At 46.5% G+C, this 17043-nt stretch overlaps 1 protein-coding gene across 1 annotated transcript in view; it reads left to right on the top strand.

Annotated features, from left to right (window-relative positions):
• The window catches only part of LOC306913335 (sodium channel protein type 3 subunit alpha-like), a gene marked incomplete at both ends in the record, with an annotated part of 217612 nt that overhangs the window by 130476 nt on the left and 70093 nt on the right, over nucleotides 1-17043 (top strand). The window contains one exon of the mRNA XM_079489922.1: nucleotides 814-1007. Coding sequence (XP_079346048.1) covers nucleotides 814-1007 — 194 coding nt within the window. The remainder of the gene's footprint in view (nucleotides 1-813; nucleotides 1008-17043) is intronic.

The following is a 17043-nucleotide window of genomic DNA, read 5'->3' as shown; positions in this document are numbered from 1 at the left end:
GACCCCAATGTATATTGTAAAATCAATGCTATTTTAACTCTGAGAGTGTACAAATGGAACCAAATGGACCCGTCAGGGTTAATTTGGTTCCATTTGTACACTCTCTGAGTTACAGACCCATAAGGGGTCCCCCCTGGAACTCCCTCAAGTACCCCTGGGGGTCCCCGGACCCCACTTTGGGAACCACTGGTATAGCCTATAAACACAAAGATTTTTAATCGACAGGAACATTTCCAGAGTGGTGCACTGGTATAAGAACTCAATTCTACCCCAAATTACTGAGATGTCGATTCGCACGGGATTATACTGTCATCATAGGACGTCCGTGTCTGAAATATGGTGGGTAATTTGGCCTGTAATTAGCCCTTCGCTAAGTCCCTCCCCAACCCGTCCTTCATCCAAAAGGCACCTTAGCAGCGAGGAGACAGGGGCAAGCTGTCCTTCTCTCCCATTGAGATGCATGTTAAATGATGGGATTTCTCCATAATCGGGTTTGTATCAGAGTTAGATTTAGGGATGCGTTGTGAGCTTAGAGATTGAAAGCCTGCACATTTGCAGCTTCTCTGTGTGTGTGTGTGTGTGTGTGTGTGTGTGTGTGTGTGTGTGTGTGTGTGTGTGTGTGTGTGTGTGTGTGTGTGTGTGTGTGTGTGTGTGTGTGTGTGTGTGTGTGTGTGTGTGTGTCTGTTCGTGCGCGGCGGTGCGTGCATGCAGCTTTAATACAAACCTGTTTGTGTGTGTATGTGTTCGTGCGCGGCTGTGCGTGCATGCATCAGCTTTAATACAAACCTGTGTGTGTGTGCGCGCGTGTGTCAGGGCGCCATGTGGAGACGTTCGTGGTGACCCCCGATGACAGCTTCCTGTCCAACCCCTCACTGACCATCAACGTTCCCATCGCCGTGGGCGAGTCCGACGTGGAGTTCCCCACCGAGGATGACGATGACGAAGAGCAGGGCGACACCTCCGACGACGACGAGCGAGGGGACGCCACACACACCGAGACCGAGGGGGTAGGTAGGACGGGAGAGGAGAGGAGAGGAGAGGAGAGGAGAGGAGAGGAGAGGAGAGGAGAGGAGAGGAGAGGAGAGGAGAGGAGAGGTCTAAAAAAAACAATTCCCGCCAGCATTAATTAATCACTCGATAGCGTATTGCAGGGCAGGTCGCGTGCACGCATCGCCTGGGTGTCGGCAGACTGCTGGGCGAGCGCTGGCGCTGGGGCATGGGGGGTCAGATCAACATATGGAATGAATTCTGTACTGGCCATATATGGAGCATGTTTTGAGTGTACAGGGTTTGATGAGGTCAGATCAACATATGGAATGTCAGAACAGCTCCTATATGGAGTTCTAAGGGTTGGAGGTTTGATGTCAGATGTAGAGTTGCTGGCCGGCTCCATATATGCAAATCTAGGTGAAGATCCAGTCTACTCCATGTATGGCTATCCATGTATGGCTATCCAGGGTCTGATGAGGTCAGTGTCGTGATCTTCATATATGGAGACGGCCATATATGGTGGCGTGACATGTCACAGGGCGTGACGTGACACGGCGAAAATGCAGGTTCTCATAGTAAACTAGTAAAAAAAAGGAATAGCCTATATAAACATTCACTTTGCAGATGTTACAAGAATGAAACCATCGTGATAATTTAGTGCATGTTTAACCCGGCAGTTTTGGCTGTAGAGGGCACAAAAAGTTATTATGTTATGCTTTAGCTATTGAAAAATAGCAGATCTACAAGCTTGTAGCGCGCCACCGAGTGGCGCGCTACGAGCTTGTAGATCTGCTATTTTTGAAAAATCGGTTAAAACCCTGTTGAGTGTGTTCCAGTGTTGATCTCGCCGACGAAAACCACGAGGAAATATGTTAGTCGACTACCTCCTTTCCCTGACGATAACGAAATGAAAACGAAATGGCTAAACTAAAAACTAAGATTAAATGTATTTAATTTCGTCAACAAATACAAACTAGATGTTAACACTTTAATCGCTCAGGGTTATTTAATCCATTACATTACAGTGCCCATTCGATTTATAAACACGGACCCCTTTTCCGGACGGACCGGAAGTTGTGTTTGTAGCAGCTAACAGTAGCCACACCACTCTAGAGTTGATCGACAACAACGGGAGACAAGAATAAATCTATCGCGACTAGCGACTGGACCATGGAGCGCCGTCTAACACAGGATCTTTTTTCATAATTAGACGGGATGATTTAGATCGCGAGTTATGAACGTTTTAAGATTTTCGTTTTCATCAGCTAAACAGGGGAGGGAATTTTTGGATTGCCCAACAGGCACTCCTGGGCTATGGAGCCATGCGATCCGTTCTCATATCAATAAACTTCGTCTTTTGGACAAGACTTCGTCCTGGGCGTCGGGCGTTACTAATAGAAAGGACAAAGAACTTCGTCCTGGGCGATGGGAGTGTTATGGAGGGATGGAAGAGATCCAGTAGCACTAAAAGACAAGTCAGTTCATGTTTGGTTGCGCTGGGGTTTTGCGCTCTGAAAATAGTAGATCTACAAGCTCAGCTTGTAGCTAAAATCTCCATTATGATGCCATCAATCAAGGCCTGCCAAAATCAACTGTAGATTTAGTCGACGATATATTCTTATCATATTTAGTCGAACACCTTTCAGATGACTAAAATATGACTACAGGTAAATACAAAATATATTCCAAAGACTACATGACATCAAAGTGAAGTGTGCATCTGTGTCTTATTTTTTTTTACTACGATGTACTGTACAATATCTAGGTCAGTTACAATGTAATCTCTCCGGACAGATTCTTGCTCTGCTGAGAGCAGAATCTGTCAGTGCTACTGCCTTAAACAATGTAATGTTGTTGTTCATATTAAGAACCTTATAATGTAATGGAGTACCAATGTCCTCACATCACATGGTCCATCCCCTCGGTCACAGTACCAATGTCCTGACATCACATGGTCCATCCCCTGGGTCACATGGTCCATCCCCTGGGTCACATGGTCCATCCCCTGGGTCACAGTACCAACGTCCTGACATCACATGGTCCATCCCCTGGGTCACATGGTCCATCCCCTGGGTCACATGGTCCATCCCCTGGGTCACATGGTCCATCCCCTGGGTCACAGTACCAACGTCCTGACATCACATGGTCCATCCCCTGGGTCACATGGTCCATCCCCTAGTACCAATGTCCTGACATCACATGGTCCATCCCCTGGGTCACATGGTCCATCCCCTGGGTCACATGGTCCATCCCCTGGGTCACATGGTCCATCCCCTGGGTCACATGGTCCATCCCCTGGGTCACAGTACCAATGTCCTGACCTCACATGGTCCATCCCCACCAGCCCCAGGCCTATCAGTGGTTTTACACAGTGGTGGTGATCTGTGTAGTCTACAGGCCTATCAGTGGTTTTACACAGTGGTGGTGATCTGTGTAGTCTACAGGCCTATCAGTGGTTTTACACAGTGGTGGTGATCTGTGTAGTCTATAGGCCTATCAGTGGTTTTACACAGTGGTGGTGATCTGTGTAGTCTACAGGCCTATCAGTGGTTTTACACAGTGGTGGTGATCTGTGTAGTCTACAGGCCTATCAGTGGTTTTACACAGTGGTGGTGATCTGTGTAGTCTATAGGCCTATCAGTGGTTTTATACAGTGGTGGTGATCTGTGTAGTCTATAGGCCTATCAGTGGTTTTCGATACGTTTCATTTCAAGGTCCATTATTTATAGGGATGTAGCCTGTTAATTTCGATTTGATAGCGAGCACCTTATCGATCAGGCTTATCAAGCCGGGTTCTTATCGAGCCCAACTATCGAGCATTTTCTATTATATTGTGGAAAGGCGAGAGACAATAAATGCAGATTGATTGATTCATGTCTTGATCGCCTCTTGTCTTGATTGTTTAAACATGACGTCATGGGCCGCTAATATGCTCGATGACAGGCTTGATAAGCCCAAAGCTTATACTCGATAAGCTTGTTATCGGGGTTTTTTCGGGTATTGGTTATCGAGCTCCATCCCAAATTATTTATGAACCATGCACGGACCACCATTTGATGAGAATTTGCCTCTCAGACCCAAAACCTAGAATAGTTTGTTGACGTTTAACGATATTTTCTCCACAATTCCATGCCGTATCGATAGGAGATATAACAGGTTGATCAACATAACACCAGGGCTCCACCGGGCGCGTCAGCGTCGCGTCTCCGTCACCGTCAGGGAATGTTCCCTTTTTAATCAATGAAGGGTGGCTCCACTGCCCGCGTTGCGTTGACGGAGACGCGACGCGTGCATTCAAATTGAACCGGTGCGTTTTTTGACGCACGCGACGGAGACGCAACACGTCCGGTGGAGCCCTGGCGTTACACTTCTCCTACATTGTCTCATCGTGTAGACCTGTAGATGTTTAACCCATTTTGGGCGGGAACCCCTTTTGGTGTTAGCATTATGTTATGCTTTAGCTATTGAAAAATAGCAGATCTACAAGCGCCACCGAGTGGCGCGCTACGAGCTTGTAGGTCTGCTATTTTTGAAAAATCGAAGAACCACTGACATAGAAACATAGCTTTTTCAGAAAACTGTCAGGATGTAGAAGACATTTTTAGAATCTGATCTAATGTCAAAATGGGTTAACAATATTTGAACTCTTGACAGTGTAAAATGAAACCACACGAAACCACGTGTAAAATGAAACCACGTGAAACCACAAACCATATGATGTATCTTTCTTACAGGGCTCTGTGGATTAATTTACCCAATTCCTTTGTTTGAAGTTGCTGTTGAAATGAATAGGAGATCAAGCAGGCACATATCCTTCTTTCCATTTATTGGTCAGCAATCAGTTAATGCAGGTTACAAGCATTCGTTCCATTGTTAGAGCATATTGTCCCAGGCAGAGTGCCTGGGACAACGGGGCGCCACCCCGTTGTCAACTTGTCATAGCACCCGTTTTAACTGTCTGTCTGTGTCCCACACGGAGATCTCTGTATCTGCCTGTGTCTGAAGAGGGCAAACTGTGGAATGGTTAAGTAATCATTCAATTGTCAGGTGTGGGGATGCCATGGCAATCAATTGGCTGAGGCAGAGGCTGGACATTGCACAGGTGAGGGCACTTGGCCTCGTTAGGCCCACTGGCAGAGCCTGACCAGAGCCTTTTGTGGTGGTTCTGGACAACCGTGGGGTCCGACCGACTCGATACCGGGCACTGCACTCCCTGCGGGGTTGTGGAACGCGTGTGTCGAATGTGAAGTCGGTGGGGCGAACGGTTCTCGACTTATACGTGCATTACACACACGCAAACTCGCACACACGCATGCAGTCAGAGACGTGGCGCATTTATTTAGTAGGACAGTGGTTCTTACTGCAAGTCAGTATTCCTGCCCAGGGTTGGTGGTGGTGGTGGTGGTGGTGGGTGGGTGGAGGCCAGGGGGGGGCCATTCCGTCATCATCCTGCTATGCTCGTGGCTGCGGGGCCACTCTTTTCGCTGACGTTGTCATTTTGTTGACACGGCGTTTGTCGCACCAGAGGGGGCGGAGCCTAAAGGATCTGGGGGGGGGGGGGGGGGGGGGGGGGGGTCACGTTTCATGAGACATAATCATATGGCCGGCGGAGCTCGCCGTTCCCACGAGCTAAACACATTGAGTAGAGTAGAGAGCGGAATATAATCGCCATCGTACACCGTGCTTATTTGCTCTTGTATCTTTGACATTGTTCTGTCGGCGTGCAGCCTGCAGGCTTTGTCAGGGCGGCTATAGAGAAGGATAATTAATGTGGATGACGTTGATATGATTTTAATTTATGACAACGTATCGCTGTCTATCGGGCTGCCGTCTGTGAGCAGTGATACTATAGCTTTAATAATAATAATCTCTCTCTCTCTCTCTCTCTCTCTCTCCCTCTCTCTCTCTCTCTCTCTTTGTCTGGTTTTCAAGCTATAAACAGAGCTGTGTACACTGCACATTGCAACTTAGAGGGAAGGGAAGACTATCTTACAAAACTATAAAAAAACTCTCTCTCTCTCTCTCTCTCTGTAGCCTACAGACAGTTACTTTGTAAATGGATGGCACAATTCACGCAACTATTCATACAATGAGCGCACGCACGCACGCGCGCGCGCACGCACGCACGCACGCACGCACGCACGCACGCACACACACGCGTGTGTCGTCTCCTCAGTATGGAGGTTGAATGCCTGAGGCAATGCATTATGGTCCAACGGAATGTGTGTGTGTGAGTGCGTGCGTGGGTGTGTGCGTGTCATGCGCACATGTTGTGTGCTGTCTGCTGGTATTCATAATTGTAGCTGTCGGTCAGAAACCTCGCATCTCCATGTATGGACGTTTTATGTTTTGGACACATGAGGTTTGTCCAAATTACTCGTAGACCTGATCTGCTATTTTCAAATATCCCCCTGGGGTTACTATCAGAATTCCCATAGAGAATTCTTTCTTTCTTTCTTTCTTTCCTTCTTTCTTTCTTTCTTTCTTTCTTTCTTTCTTTCTTTGTTTTGTTTATTTTGTATTCTTTATTTACCCAGGGAAGTAGCTGAGCACAGGTGCTCATTTTCAGCAACACCCTGCACATAGAAACACACAGACAGACACACACACACACGCACATTAAAACCTGGGAGCTGACCAGTACAACCACAGTCTTATACTGTTGGCCACTAAGCAGCTCCAGGGGGAGCAGTTGGGGGCTCAGTGCCTTGCTCAAGGGCACTTCAGCGGTGTTGGGTGAGTGATGACAATTACTTCACCACCCAGATTTTTCCTGCCCGTCCGGGGAATCGAACCGTCAACCTTTCGGCAACAAGGGCAGTCCTCTAACTCCTCTAACCCTTAGGCCACCGCTGCCCCTCTTTGTGTTTTTTCATTTGCCAGATTTATTTTGCCCCTTGTTCTCCTGTTGCCACCATTGCCTTCATTATGTTTTTACTCACCTTTAGATTATTCATCTTCTCTAAGATCGCACATTCGTTGCTTTCGTTTAAAAAAAACTCTGTGTTCAGTAGGTATAGAGCCCATTACAGTTGTCATGGAAATTGGAACAAAACAAGGAAGCGAAATATGAGGAAGTGGAAATAGTATGTGGGAGCTTGCTTGGAGGAGATTTTTGCTACCAAGAGTCTAGGACGCGTGGGGTGTTTTAGGGAAGGGAGAAGAGTCTACGGCATGTGGAGCGTTGTCCAGGGTGTTTTAGGGATGGGCGAAGAGTCTAGGACGTGTGGAGCGTTGTCCAAGGTGTTTTGGGGAAAGGAGAAGAGTCTAGGGCGTGTGGAGTGTTATCAAGGGTGTTTTGGGGAAGGGAGAAGAGTCTAGGGCGTGTGGAGCGTTGTCCAGGGTGTTTTGGGGAAGGGAGAAGAGTCTAGGGCGTGTGGAGCGTTGTCCTGTCAAGGGTGTTTTAGGGAAGGGAGAAGAGTCTAGGGCGTGTGGAGCGTTGTCCAGGGTGTTTTAGGGAAGGGAGAAGAGTCTAGGGTGTGTGGAGCGTTGTCCAGGGAGTTTTGGGGAAGGGAGAAGAGTAGGACGTGTGCAGCATTGACCATGGTGTTTTTGAGAAGGGAAGGGAGAAGGGTCTAGGGCGTGTGGAGCGTTGTCCTGGGTGTTTTGGGGAAGGGAGAAGAGTAGGACGTGTGCAGCATTGACCATGGTGTTTTTGAGAAGGGAAGGGAGAAGGGTCTAGGGCGTGTGGAGCGTTGTCCAGGGTGTTTTGGGGAAAGGAGAAGAGTCTAGTACGTGTGGAGCATTGTCCAAGGTGTTTTGGGGAAGGGAGAAGAGTCTACGGCATGTGAAGCGTTGTCCAGGGTGTTTTAGGGATGGGCGAAGAGTCTAGGACGTGTGGAGCGTTGTCCAGGGTGTTTTGGGGAAAGGAGAAGAGTCTAGGGCGTGTGGAGTGTTATCCAGGGTGTTTTGGGGAAGGGAGAAGAGTAGGCAAGGTGTGCAGCATTGACCATTGTGTTTTTGAGAAGGGAAGGGAGAAGAGTCTAGGGCGTGTGGAGCGTTGTCCAGGATGTTTTGGGGAAGGGAGAAGATCGAGTCTAGGGCGTGGGCAGCGTTGACCATGGTGTTTTTGAGAAGGGAAGGGAAGGGCAAGCGTCCTTGCTCCGTGTGTGTGAGGTAAAGGGCATATAGGGGTGAATCATTCCCGGAAGGTATATGGTGGTTCCATACCCTTAATTACCCTGTAGGTCATCCCCAGTGTTTCGAGGAGGCTGTACTGTGGTATCTACTGATAAATGCTGATGGTGTATTTAATATGCCTAGCGTATATATGCATAGGAGGCCTTAGCTATGTTTCACCAGTTTCAATTGAAACGGGCCTCCACCCTCAGGGGGGCCTCTGAGCTCCAACTGACCGTCAGGCGTCAGTCAACCCCCGCCACCCTTGGCCCTCTCTCTCTCGCTGCCTTATACTCTCTCCCACGATGTCAAAGTTACACTTATTTCCTGTTAATAACCAGGATGAGGAGGTGTTGTTGCTGTGTAATTGTCGAGAGTAATGGCTGTGTGCGATATTGAACAGTCAAAACTATTTGTATCAATACACCTGCAGAATAATTATGTCATAGATATGGAGGCCTCATATTTGGTCTTGAAACGGGCCTCCAGATTGCTAAGGCCGCCCCTGTATATATGCTATAGCATAAAACTACTGACGGCCAAGCTACATCAGGCTTTTCTCGCGCGTTTACCCTAAACGCGCGGCCCGTGCGTGCGTTTTTTTAAATAGGACTGGGCCTAAATTAAACGCACGCGCGGGAGAAAACGCGCAAGAAACGCGCGAGAAAAGCCTGGTGTAGCTTGGCAGTGAATCATTTTCTGTCTTGCTCTTTCTCCACACATACCTGCACATATACTAATGGAAATAACAGATATACAAGCTCACAAGGCCTCTCACTAGCCATGTAACGATTCACTCAACTCACGATACAATTCGAATCACGATATCCAGGTTCACGCTAGATTTTTAATACAATTATTATACATTATATATTATACATTTTCACAACTTTTTAAAGAAGCATACCGTATTTCTTAATTTATAAACCGGGGCTTTTATTTGTCTCAACCGATTTTGATACCGGGCTTTTATTGGAAGGAGGCAGCTATAAGAAGGAGGCCTATATTTCTACTTTTATTCATAATGAATAAAACCACATTTTGTGTCCGTTTTCACCCAGTAAAATGTACTCAGCAAATTTAGAGAGAGAGAGAGAGAGAGAGAGAGAGAGAGAGAGCGCGCGCCATGTTGCAAATCCTTTACGGGTGAAGAAGCAGCGACTCTACTCCGAGTCTCTCTTGCGTGACTGCACTTCTCACCCATCTCTTAAGGGAGATGCATTTCGGGCCGCTTGTATTCGCGATCTTATTCTTGCGGTCATGACCCACACTCACACTAGGTGAGACGATTGCTCGGTAGACAGAGAGCGTATGTTCCCTCCTGGCTCAACTCTCTTTTCGTCACAACAGTGCGGTACAGGTTAGAAATAAGCCATGAGCTTTGCTGCCTGCATGTCTCTCTGTAACTCTGTAAACAAACAAACAATCTGCCATGTGCGTGCACGCGTCACACATGTAGCAGAGCCGTTCTTGATTGGTTCAAAAACACACAGCTTTCCGTTTCAGAGTGAAACTACAACATACAATGCTCCAAATAAGCCTTTGCACCCCGTCTTTAAAATACATAATTGTTTTTGCCATTTGCGACGTGTGAGCAAAGTTGCATGACTTTTCAATTTGCGCAAAGAATTATAGTCGCGATTTCAATGGGGGCTTCGCACTACTGTGCTGTGCTCAGGCCCTAATAATAATATTAATACATTATGTTTTTTGTTTTTTTTAAATCGATTTATAGTTTGAATCGTTTGAATTATATTGTGATTTATTTATTTTTTAATCGATTTATAGTTTGAATCGTTTGAATTATATTGTGAATCGATATATCACAATTTGCGTGATTGTCCTTCGGAAATTGTATTTTATGTTTATTAAAGAGACAAGTCAAAGAGTCAATGAACACACTCGCGCTCTGTGTGTGTGTGTGTGTGTGTGTGTGTGTGTGTGTGTGTGTGTGTGTGTGTGTGTGTGTGTGTGTGTGTGTGTGTGTGTGTGTGTGTGTGTGTGTGTGTGTGTGTGTGTGTGTGTGTGTGTGTGTGTGTGAACACCTGTGCTGATACAGCACGGTAGCACCTTCTCACCTCTCCTCTTTAATCATGTTATGCACCTGCTCTCTCTCTCTCTCTGTCTCTCTCTCTCTCTCTCTCTCTCTCTCTCTCTCTCTCTCTCTCTCTCTCTGTCTCTGTCTCTCTCTCTCTCTCTCTCTCCCTCTCCGTCTCCGTCTCTGTCTCTGTCTCTGTCTCTGTCTCTGTCTCTGTCTCTCTCTCTCTCTCTCTCTCTCTCCGTCTCTGTCTCTGTCTCTGTCTCTGTCTCTGTCTCTGTCTCTCTCTCTCTGTCTCTCTCTCTCTCTCTCTGTCTCTCTCTGTCTCTCTCTGTCTCTCTCTCTGTCTGTCTCTCTCTCTCTCTCTCTGTCTCTCTCTCTGTCTCTAGGTGCGTTTCCATAAAGCCTTTTTTTTGCGCATTAAGGTTCTTTAGCAAAATCTCCTGGATGGAAACACCTCAAAATGCTCATAAGTCTGCATTTTTCGCAAAAACACTTTTTTGCTTGAAGGTGGCGGTTTTTGGGGCTATATCGAAAAATTGAAATGCGCAAATGGGGTATGGAAACACTTGCGGAGAAGATTTCTAATTAGAAAACATTGAACTCACATTATATCGCTTTTGAACAGTTGGAAAAGAAAAAAACACACGCGATGGTGAGTAACTTAGTGGACTTGTGGAGTGATCGAACGGGAGGGTGGGTGGGATGTGGATACATAAATTATTACATTTACACACTCGAGTCTCGAAGCCTCTGTCTGCAGGCTGAGGCTCTTTTGCTCTCCCCGGTGAGGGCGTTCGCCGTTGATCATGAAGTTATATCGGTGATATTTCTCCTAAACAGCTTGGAACGAAACGGACGAGAGGAGACCTAGTATAGTCAACAACAGAAGCGACATCAACACGGCCAAAATGGAAATGTACTGTCAAGTCGCAGGGCAGGGGTCCCGATCGTCCCTGTACTTTGAAAACGAAACTATACCAGCCCCTGTCTAGAGTCAAAAACACACGCCTATTTATTTAACAGCCTGTTTGAAAGACAGCCTGTCCCAGTGGCCCATCTGGACACAACGGTGTGTGTGTGTGACATGATAAAATAATCGTGTAAGATAAGATTATCCTGTAGTGTGTGATGCAGAGGCTATCAGATTTCAGACATCAAATGGTAAAATAAATGTCAGATAATATGCGCCTTTCTGCACGTCTCTCTTCTCTTGACTGGCAAAATAGCGCCATCTACTGCTTATTTATTATCTCCAAAGAAGCCATTTTATCAGTGGATGGAAAAAAGAAAAATACGCTTTTCTTTTTTCGAATTACTTACTTATTCCCTTCCTATTTTCGAAATGTTTTGATGGAAATCCACCTACTGTCTCTCTCTCTCTGTCTGTCTCTCTCTGTCTGTCTCTCTCTCTCTGTCTCTCTCTGTCTCTCTCTCTGTCTCTGTCTCTCTCTGTCTCTGTCTCTGTCTCTCTCTCTCTCTCTCTCTCTCTCTCTCTCTCTCTCTCTCTCTCTCTCTCTCTCTCTCTGTCTCTCTCTGTCTCTCTGTCTCTCTCTGTCTCTGTCTCTGTCTCTCTGTCTCTCTCTCTCTATCTGTCTCTGTCTCCTGTCTCTCTCTCTCTCTGTCTGTCTCTGTCTCTGTCTTTGTCTCTGTCTCTCTGTCTCTGTCTCTGTCTCTGTCTCTCTGAATGTGTGCATAAACAGAGATGTTACGAGCCTTACACAATACACAATACACAATACCAGTGCAATGCATAATAGGCCTCACTCACACCTAATACACACTTGTCCTGTGTCTTCTGTGTGTCATGGCCGCCTCAATGCATTTCCAATGGGAGTCACGTGGTTTGATGACTATATTAATCTATGGAACCAAAGTCAAACTATAAATGCACTCTGGGAGCTCACCATCAGAAAAAAAAATCACACCCGTGTGAACTGAGTGGTGTAATATAGCCTGTCTGACGTAATGAAATCATGTCCCGGGTGAACAGGGTGAACATAGCAACCATGCTAATTTTTTCTGCACTAACAAAGCCAGTTGTAGGAGTGGTTTACACCACTCAAAAAGAAAGAAAAAAAAGAAAGAAAAAAAAAAACAGCGCCCACGTTATCTTTTGGATTCATCCAGTCAGGTGAGAGGCGCTGTGAGCTTGTTGTGTTTGATATCCCGCGGGTTAGATTTTAAAATGATAAATACATAGAGAAAGAGAAGGCCAGCCAGTTGTTCATATGAAACACAAAGCTGAAACGTAAACCATTGTGGTATACACTGCTTCGAGAGGCTTCAATATGGAAAGTGAAGTATGCATTATAATTAGGGCCGTCCCGGTCCGATCTCCTCGTGATCGGAAATCGGGGGGGGCGATCGCGTCTTTTTGAGTGGTGCAAACCACTCCAACAACCAGCTTTGTCTGTATCTGTGTATGTGTGTACCTGTACGTAGGGCCACGTACAGATGAGCACGGTTGCTATGGTTAGTGTGTGACGTCACTGCACCACTCAGTTCACACGGGTGTGATTTTTCTTATATGACTGGAATTGGATCGGGAGCAAAAAAACATGATCGGGACATCCCTCGTATCAATATTATATTCTAATGAAATTTGACTGAATATTGTCTGTGATTTAGCCAAAAAAACATGATCGGGACATCCCTAATAATAATAATAATATACAGAACATAAAACATAAAAGACAGACAGAACTACAGCTTGAACAAATGGCTGTTGTTGTGCTAGCTAGTGGAAATCAAAGGGTCTTGTATTTGTTGTATTTTTTGCTAATCATAGAGTAATAATAATAATAATAATAATAATAATAATAATCTTTATTTATATGACACCTTTCATACAGGGTTGCAGTTCAAAGTGACCTTTGCTAGAGTGACCTTTGCTATTGTTATGAATGTGTGTTAAATAGGTTAAAGTGTGTGTGTGTGACTGTGCGTGGCTGTGTGTGTGTGTGTGTGTGTGTGTGTGTGTGTGTGTGTGTGTGTGTGTGTGTGTGTGTGTGTGTGTGTGTGTGTGTGTGTGTGTGTGTGTGTGTGTGTGTGTGCGTGCGTGCGTGCGTGTGTGTGTGTGTGCGTGCGTGCACGTGCGTGCATGTGCGCGCGTGTGTGTGCGCGCATTCACCTCATTACCTGGTAACTGAAGCTGAAGAATTCTTCTCAAAAGAGCCAATTGAATAGCCCCCCCCCCCCCCCCCTCCTCTCTCTCTCTCTCTCTCTCTCTCAGTGGCATGTAGGTGTCTCTCTCTCTGTGTTATGCAGTTATGTCATTCCTTGGCCCTTCACAGAAACTATTCCATCCATCTCCTCATCATCTGTCCACTCATTAACACTCCAACACTATGTGTTGGAGTGTGCGCGTGTGTGTGTGTGTGTGTGTGTGTGTGTGTGTGTGTGTGTGTGTGTGTGCGTGCGTGCGTGTGCGGATGAGAAAATAATTCTGAGAACGTTGCTCCCCTTTCTCTGGTCCCCTCGACAGACAGACAGACACTGTGTGTGTGTGCGTGCGCGCTTGCGTGCGTGCGTGCGTGCGTGCGTGCGTGCGTGCGTGCGTGCGTGTATGTGTGTCCAAAGGAACAAGGCGATCACAGATTGATTTTAACAAGTCTGACATTTGGTCGTGTATAATAGGACAGTAGTCTTGGTCTCAATCTCCCTATAGTCACTGGGAATCTGTGTGCAAAGCCTGTACCTTTCAGTACATGTATTGTACAAATGCAATATATAAAGTGTTGACCCTTTACCTACGGATGTTGACTGGACATTATAGGAACCTGCATTCACCGTATCAATCCATTCAACACACACTATAGATCGGTGCCCGGCTGTAGAGCACTGAGTCGGTACAACGATGCGATATACCCGTTGTACCCGTGTCAGAGTACCCGTTCCACCAATCTGTCCGCGTCTCCTTTAATGCCCATATATGGAGGTTTCTGTGTCTGTCTCTCTGTCCTTTATTCCTCATGGAGTTCTGTGTCAGGCATACCCAAATCAGAGACATCTAATATAGTTAGAGGGGGCGGAAACCGAGCGCTCGAGCGCTGTTCATGCCTGAACTGAGACAAGCCGGAGTTAAGAGATGCTAATAAGAGCTATTTTAAGCATGTGAGCAACATGACAACTTGATTTAAAGTATTGTACAGTAACAACTAAAGTCTCTTTAATGTTTATGTTCTACTATTACTACAAAACAATCTAAAATAAAGGGATTTAAAATCATTAAAGCTGGGCTGTTGCCTGAGTCCAATGCATTTCTGCAAAAAAGTCATGATTTGTCAACTCGGCTGTTGGCTTTGTCCGGGGGGGGTCAGAGCTTCGCGCCAGTTCAGTTTATTATCCTTCTTTATACTCTATGCATGCACCCTGTCTCCATTTGACCAAACACATGTGAAGGAAGTAACCATAGACATATATAAAGGCTAGATGGCTCAAGGCGGAGTGTCTGACACAGTTCATCCCGGCGGCCATCTTGCTGAGGGGCTACAAAAATACTCATAACTCGCTCAAATCTTGACGGATTTACAAACGGGTTGGTTTATTACAGACGTTATCAACATGGCTATAATTCAGGACGCTTATCTGCTTAATGTTATTTTTTAATGCACGTCATATAAAAGCATATAACTATGCGGACGTCTCTGACGTTTATAACAAACCAAACCATTTGAAAAAATGGTAAATGGTAAATGGTGCATTTATATAGCGCCTTTATCCAAGGCGCTTTACATAGATTGTGCATTACATTCACCCATTCATACACCGATTGCGGCGGAAGCCATGCAAGGTAACAACCAGCACATCGGCAGCAATTTGGGGTTCAGTGTCTTGCCCAAGGACACTTCGACATGTAGACAGGAGGAGCCGGGATACGAACCGCCGACCCATGGATCATTGGACGACCTGTGTATCAGTGTATATCAAAGATTGTCAATATTAACATGATGGATTTGTATAATGAAGCCCGTCATTTCACTGTCAGAGCCCCGAGCCAAAAGGTACCGATTCCATACGGGACCGGTAGTGACTACTCTCACCTATGTTCATGAAGTGTGGGTCATGACCGAAAGAATAAGGTCGCGAATACAAGCGGCCAAAATGAGTTTTCTTCGACGGGTGACTGGCATCTTCCTTAGAGATCTAGGGTGAGAAGTTCAGTCACGCGAGAGAGACTCGGAGTAGAGTCGCTGCTTCTTTGCCTGGAAAGGAGCCAGCTTATGTGGTTCGGGCATTTGGTTAGGATGCCTCTCGGGCGACTCCCTATAGGGAGGTCCTCGAGGCACGTCTCACTGGAGGAGACCCCGGGGGAGACCAAGGCGCAGTTGGAAGAAACACATTGACTCACTGGCCTTGGAACGCCTCGGGATCCCCCCAGGAGGAAGTCACTAATGTTGCTCGGGAGAGGGGATGTCTGCAGCTCTCTGGTGGAGCTGTTGCCCCCGCGACCCAAATAAAGAAACCTTGAACCTTGAACCTTGACCCGAATACAGATAAGAGGTTGAAGATGGATGGATGGACCGGGAGTGACTTATTGAGAATGGACCGTGTTCGGGTCAGTCCTCAGGCATTTCGGGGGCGATCGGGCTTACCCGATGACCTCGACTGCACAGCAATGGCACAAATCAAACGCTGAGTGAAGAATCAGCAACGTTAATAACAGACCTAGCTTGTGATGGAGTGAAAGACGTTGATTTGTGTGTGGGAAGCTAATGTGCTGCAATCAACACGTCCAAACAGCAGGAGCTTGCATCTCTAAAAATGTCTCTAAAACAGTGATGTTTACTGTATTCATGAGCACAGAAACACGCACGCACGCACGCACGCACGCACGCACGCACACGCACGCGCACACACACGCACACACCTTAAAGGGCCATGAAACCCTATTATGCTGATTGTGTGAATTGCTTTCCGCTTGCCGGTGAAAAACTACAGCAGGGTAAAAACATGGCAGGCTGCATAGCAACGACCTTATAATATACAGTGATGTAAGCAACACAGCTGCATACGAGTGACCTTATAGTACACATTAAGCAACGCAGCTGCACGCATGCATATGGCTGACCGTATCGGGTGATGTAAGGCTTTACATTGTAAAGCAACACGCAGAGGAATAATGGTTGTGTTGTGGATTTTTGTCGATCAATGCGGTCTATCGTGCTTACTATCTCACGCACTCGTTATTGAATTGATTAGCTGCAGCTGTGTTGCTTACTGGTCTGCCATATGTTGTTAATCTGCCGTAGTTTTTTTTAACCAGGACAAACAAACAATCTGCAAAATCAGCCTGGGGGTTTCATGCCCCTTCAAATGTAAAGTGATATGTTTTTATTTATGTATTTATTTTTGAGTGGTGCAACCACTCCAACGAACAGCAATGTCCGTGTTCAACTATGTGAGTTTGTGTGTGACTACTTTGTGTGTGACTATGTGTGTGACCAGTACCAATGAGTACCAAAAGTGGCGCTGTTGTGCCAGAAACGGAGAGAGAGAGATATTGCTGCATGTTGCCTCAATGCCTGCTAATGAGAGAGAGAGAGAGAGAGAGAGAGAGGGGGGGGGGGGGGGATTTGCACCACTCAGTTCACACGGGTGTGATTTTATCTATGAATGCACCACGTCTCTCTCTGTATGTACTGTATGTATGTCTGTGTGTGTGTGTAATCCACGTAACTCGAGAACCCCCGCCGACTTCAAAATTCGACACACTCGTTCCACACCTTACACCACAGGGGGTGCAGTGCCCGGTGTCGAGTCGGTCGGACACACGGTTGTCCAGAACCTGCCCGGTTTCTGGACCGGGCCCCTGCCCAGCGTTCATATATGGAGCTGGCCTGTTCTGACCTCACAACACTCCATATTTGGGCATGCCCGACACAGAACTCCAC

Source organism: Electrona antarctica, assembly GCF_951216825.1.
Source record: "Electrona antarctica genome assembly, chromosome: 20".
NCBI lineage: Eukaryota > Metazoa > Chordata > Actinopteri > Myctophiformes > Myctophidae > Electrona > Electrona antarctica.
The sequence above is the reverse complement of the archived record's forward strand: the minus strand, read 5'-3'. Positions and strand labels throughout refer to the sequence as shown.